Source organism: Salvia splendens, chromosome 20, assembly GCF_004379255.2.
Source record: "Salvia splendens isolate huo1 chromosome 20, SspV2, whole genome shotgun sequence".
Taxonomy (NCBI): domain Eukaryota; kingdom Viridiplantae; phylum Streptophyta; class Magnoliopsida; order Lamiales; family Lamiaceae; genus Salvia; species Salvia splendens.
Window position 1 is genome coordinate 24,030,572 of NC_056051.1, and position 6,104 is coordinate 24,036,675.

The window sequence follows — 6,104 nt, forward strand, 5'->3', positions numbered from 1 at the left end:
ATTATGTTTGAATATAATCAATTAAAATTACCATCTAATCATAAATATATTTGTAGTATATGTTGATATTTAAAATCATAATTTAATTTAATTTTATGATGTACTAGGATATTTTTTTTATGACAAATTATATGCAAAATAATAAGTTTAGTTAATTCTGGTTAATCTGTAATTTTTAAAATATCAATTAGGAGTACATTGTAATTTCCACACTTTTATCAATTGTCCCTCAAAATTAAGATCACAGCATAATTGAAAAAAATGTTAAAATTATGATAATCTAAAGTTGAGTTAACAAAAATCAGTGGTTTTACCAACAATTTTCCATACAGTTAAGTATTTATCCTCTATTAGATAGTACATTATACACTGCGTTTATGTTAAAATGACAACACCTCTTAATCTGATATCATATCATCAGCCAATCATTTATACAGGTGGACGAATAATCAACTACCATGTGGCAATCATAAAAAACGCTCAAGAGTAAATTTTCTCTGGCGGCAATATCCAATATGGTAGACTGCAATTTTTACCCGACTGGAATATCCAATACGCTAGACAGCAATCTATAGATTGCAGTGTAGCGTTTATACTATTACAGTGTAGCGTTTATAATATTGCAGGATACGTGATGTTACAGATTGTCATTTTAACGCACCCCTTATACAATGAGCTCATATATTTAGTCTTAACAATTTATATTTATTCTACTGAGACCATTCTTGCACAGAGAAGTTGCACAGTCCAACTTTAACATTTTAGCACGGAGAAGAGAGTTCTACGAGGGCACCCCGCAACACGGCCCAAAAGACCGCGTTGTAGGAGGGGTCGTTGTAGGAGGAGTTGCCCATACGGGCGTCACTTCATGGCGGGAAAGAGGGAGAGACGGCTCTATACGCGCTATAAATTCAGAAATTCGTGATGATAGTAGCTATAAATCTCGAGACAAACAGCAAGCACTATTCAGTCATTCGTGTAATCTAGCAGTACAAACTTTTTTTTTAAGAAGACATAAAACTTGAGATGAAGCTTTGATGAAACAAAACCCTCATTTTTCTAACATAAACATGCTGTCAACGATCATAAGAGAGGAGGAGGCAACATTGGCTGTACAATTTACCACGAATCCAGGAACCACGGCCTTCACGGTGCAACCTCAGATTCAAACTCCGTCCTATGATGTTCTTCACCATCACAGCCACCAAAATACTCGGACAACGCTGTCTGCAAATCTTGATGACTGAAAGGAGCTCCTTTCGCCCAAGATAGTGAAGGATGATGATATACATATACACACAGAAATGGGGAAGGCGATAATATATCACTCCTGATATTCATCGAACGTTCTGCCACTGGCGCATTCTGCCAGTGATTTGGCAGTGATTTCTCTTCCGAATCTCCATATGTAGTTCAGACCAACGAGCAGCTCGGTGATCTGTGCTTCTGTCTTTTCTTGATTCGCAAAGTAGAGCGTCTGGACGAGAAGGATGTTTGTCCTAGACACCAAGCTCTGGTGCTCAAAGCTTCTCTCCGACTGCCATCTTATCATGTTATGAGCGAGAGGGGCGAGCCATTCGAGTGTTTTTGACATAGCATCGTTCCATTCATTGGCAAGAGCTGTGTCGTAAACTGATGAACTGAGGCTCTTTGCGAAAGGCTTCAGCTTAGCCCTGAGGGATGATCTGATGCTAGCTGGCAGCATATTGTATACATCGTCTCTGGCATCATTTCCGATCAAGTGAGGAGATGCTACCAGTTTCTCAACGAATATGATGAGATTTGCATAGTGAAGAGCTAGGGCCGAAGCACCAAGAGTTTCCGGAGGTGGATTCAACAGCTTGCTCTTTGATGCAACTACAGAGAGGTTTCCATCGATCAAGTTCCCGTAAATCTTTCCATCCATAACTCCCGATTGAGCATCACCAGGTATCAAATGGGCGTTACTCGTCCAAAAACCATTTCCACCCACAACAGAGCCAGTTAACGGTCCTGACATGGTCATTCCATTCGGTTTTCGCTGAGAGATTTTCTCAGCTTTGTGAGATTTATCACGGAAATGCCACATTCGCAAAGAACTCTTGCTCGTCTTTGAAGTAGGACCGGGTTTGGCTGTTGAACTTGATAAGGGGCCTGAATAGTAACCACCAACACCATTATGTTTTCCAGAGATCGAACTAGATGTAGTCGTTGAGTTCCCAAGAGGACCTGAGTGGAAATTACCCATGTTGTTCGTTCTCAAGAGAGGGCCAGATGAAGATATGAACTTTCTTTGTGTACCCGTAGAACCTCTAGGAACATAATTTTCGGATGGATAAACAGACGATTGCATGAAGGCAGTTGAGTGGCTATGTCGGTTATTAAAATTATCCACAACTCTCGAGTTAGCCCCTATGTCAGCAATGTGGTTAACACCAAAAACATGTCCAATCCTCCCATACGTAGTAAAAAGAGATCTCGCCATCAGAAGAATGGTATAGTCATAAGTCCGACTCCAGAGAGAATTTTCCTTGAGATGCTTCACCTCTTGTCGCTTCCACGCAATCTTCTTCTCGTATTCAACCAAGGTAATGCTATCCACGCTATCATTTCCCTTCATCCTCTTCAACGCCTGTTCAAGATCCGCGAGCGTCTCCATCTCTTGATACAAATTAGCATTTGCAACTATAAAACGCTCCATCTTCTTGACTTTCCTTTCCATCTTCCTCCACGAGAACTGCCAGCCATACGTGTCTGCGCCACCCTTGATCAAATCGTTAAACGCCTGCTCAAAACTTCTCAGCAGAGGATCGTTGCATCTCTTGGACAACCTAGCCAATGCTCTTGCCACGTTCACCAAATTTTCCATCATCTCCGCACATATCAACTTCCCAATATACTCATCACTCTCCGATACAAGCTTCTTTATACCCAACGAGTCATTTATCTCCTCTCTTAACCTTGCAATCTGCTTATCAGTCATTGATTGCCACAGGTGAAGCAGTTTAGTCATCAAGCTAGCAGCCTCAAAGGCCAAAACTGCAATCTTCGCCTTTTCAGTATGGAACTCATTCTTCTTCAATGGTGTCCACAGACTACGAAACCATGATGGTGTGACCATTTCTATCACCAGACAGCCAAAATTTCCAAACAAATCCGATTGACCGTTTCTTGATTTCAAAGTAAAAGCTCTAACAACAGATGGAATATTTCTGTAAAAATGGAACAAATAGCAAATCAGCAAAGATACACAGCACAGCTAACAAATACTGCACTCCATATTTTACTAGTCAAGATATCAAAGCTAATTTAATAGGAAAACTCTAATTCTAAATACAGAAAAAGGAAATACAGTCTAAAACCAGAAAGGCATGATTTGATTGCCAGTTATTACTAACTGATTCAGTATTTATTTCCTTTTATTCAGGAAGACAAGAAGCATCCAGCTGAATTTCCTTTTTGTAGTTCTACAATTTTATTGAATTCATCTTTATTCTCCTTTCAAATTTAATTTACCCTACACTAATTAATCAAAAAAAAGGAGCTTGAATGTTTCTCTTCCAGTTCGAAACTACTTCAAATCTACTCATGAAAGAAGATTGAAATGTTTTACTCTAATATTAATGAACAGCTAAACAAAAATACACATCACTGATTTTCCGGCCAATGCACCGAACAAGCAGAATACAATAAAATAATGGACAAAAATACAAATTAGCACTGAATTTATGCTTACGTATATTTGCTGTTGGAGGAGAGAAAACACAGACTACAAAATTGAATCTATCGGAATCAACACAAATCACGAGGCTGTGGTGAAAGAGAAGAATATCAGAGGCAAAGAAAGAAGAAAGGAAGCGGAAAGAGAAGGAAAGGTAGGAGAGTAGAGAGTTGAGAGAGAGTGGAATTGTTGAGAGTTGAGAAACCGTGTGGAATTCATGAATACATTTATTGCTTTGCTTACAAACTCCAATTCTTTGCCCTAATTCACTTTTGACCTAATAGTTTAGGGTCTTCTTTTTCCTTATTTAGATAGTTTGGTTTTCTTTTACTTCAAATCAATAGAATAAGAAGACACAAAAACTTGTACGTTCATTGCAAACAATGCATTAACATCATGAATCAATCTATTTTCGAAGAAGTATGCGTTGGTAGGACATCGGTTATCAAATTCACAGCCAACCGGCAACTCGATAATATGAGTTACTACTCGGTTGATGACTTATCTAAAGTGGTCGTTGTTTGGCAAATCTATTAGTATATGAAATATTTGTTGCACGCATTGCATGCATCATGCATGACATGATAATCAAGGACAAATGAGAAAATGCAACTAATTGGTTGATGTTAAAGTTACGTCTAGTTTGGAAATCGTCAATGACAACTACAAGATGTCCTCAATTCCAAGAATTTCAAAGTCGACATAATTCTCTTGCGTTCATGGTGAACTTAAATAAATCTTATTGAAGAAATTCAATCATACTCCAATTAATTCGGTCATGTACTTTTTTAATTATGAAAATTTTACTCAACTGTGCATTTTTGAATTTATAAATATTTAATTTAATTTTAAAAAATGTGTTTGTATTTGAATTATAAAAACTAATGTGGAGTTTTTACTAAATAAGAGAAAATATAGGGGGGAATGACAAAATTCGGATAGAACAGACATGTCACATTCATTATAGGAGACCACGCGGAGAAATATGATTTTACATATTTGACCCCGCGTCGATTCGAAGTAACCGGTTCAAATTGACCCCACAGGTCATTTCAAGTCAAACCGGGCGCTTTTGAGTGGCCGACTGATTAATGCTATTCATTTGGTGGCAATTAAATTTGCCACTAATTAACTATATTTAAGATATTTTACTTCCTAATAATGATTATGGACATGTTTTTCCCCAAAATAAGGGTGGACCTAATAATTACTGGGATTGACCAAGTTCTGTCACTAATTAGCTATTCATACTAAAAGTGGGACCAAAATTCCCATTAATAGGATAATTATGATGTTTGTATGAAAAAAAAATCAATAATGGTAGTAATTTAGGCATGCACAAACCGACCCGGCCCGGCGGTTAACCGCCGGTTCGGGCCCGCCGGTTCATGAACCGGAACCGGGCCCGGAACCGGCAGGTTGAACCGGCAGAAGGGTTGAAGGGTCGGAAGGGCCGGTTCAGGTTCGGCAATATATTGAACCTGAACCGGCGGTTCAAAACTGGCGGTTCGGCGGTTCGAACCGCCGGTTCAAAGGGTTAAATAGTGTTTCGTAGGTTAGGGGTTCGTAGGGTTCGCGTAGGGGTTTAGTATAGCCGTTGGAACCGGCGGTTCGCGGGGTAAACCGCCGGTTTGAGGGGTAAACCGCCGGTTTGTTGGGGTAAACTGCCGGTTCGGGAGCCGGTTTCTGACGGTTCCGGCAACTTTTCAGAGGCTAGGCCGTAGGGTCAGTGTGTAGGCCTGCAAAACCGGTCGGAAACTGCCGGTTTTCGGTCAGAAACCGGCTGTTTTCTGACGGAAACCGTGGACAACCCGCCGGTTTAGGGTTGAACCGCCATATGTTTTTGTATATGCAAAAACAATTACATAATTGTATTTGTATATACTCTAGTCGATGAAGTATATTTCTCTATACGGCTAAATGAGGGAAACTTTTGACAATTCTACTATATTTGTTGATTGTTAGACGAAACTCAACATTTAAAGTTGAATTGCTAAAGGTGTCCTTAATTTAGTTATGTAGAAAGATCTTCTTCGCCGGTTAAGAGTATATATATAATACACTTATACGTTTAAGAACTTCAACATCGTTTCTTGTCATTTGTAATTAGTTCTTCACTAGTAGTCTCATTTGTATTTAAATTTTGTTTAAGACTTCAAGACCGCCATATGTTTTCAATTTGTAATTGTTGTAACTTGTAACGTGTAATTTGTAAACATGCAATTTCAATAAAATTGCAACTTTATCCGTATTTTTTTCAATTTAATTTACTCACATTTCATGCAAAAAACAAACTTGAAAAGTGTAATGTAAGTTGATTAAAATTGAAATGTTGAAAAATGCAAAAAAAAAAAAAAAAACAATTCGTCGAACCGTCGAACCGACCCGGAACCGGCGGTTCAAG

The 6,104-nt window shown here is 38.6% G+C and overlaps 1 protein-coding gene across 1 annotated transcript; it reads right to left on the reverse strand.

The window, feature by feature from the left end:
* Positions 1-910: 910 nt before the first annotated feature.
* Positions 911-3,905, reverse strand: LOC121782867. The gene is made up of 2 exons (XM_042180844.1): positions 3,716-3,905; positions 911-3,191 (listed from the first exon to the last, which is right to left on the reverse strand). The coding sequence occupies exon 2, from the start codon at positions 3,098-3,100 to the stop codon at positions 1,325-1,327; it is 1,776 nt and encodes a 591-aa protein (XP_042036778.1). The 5' UTR covers positions 3,101-3,191; positions 3,716-3,905; the 3' UTR covers positions 911-1,324.
* Between the last annotated feature and the right edge of the window lie 2,199 nt (positions 3,906-6,104).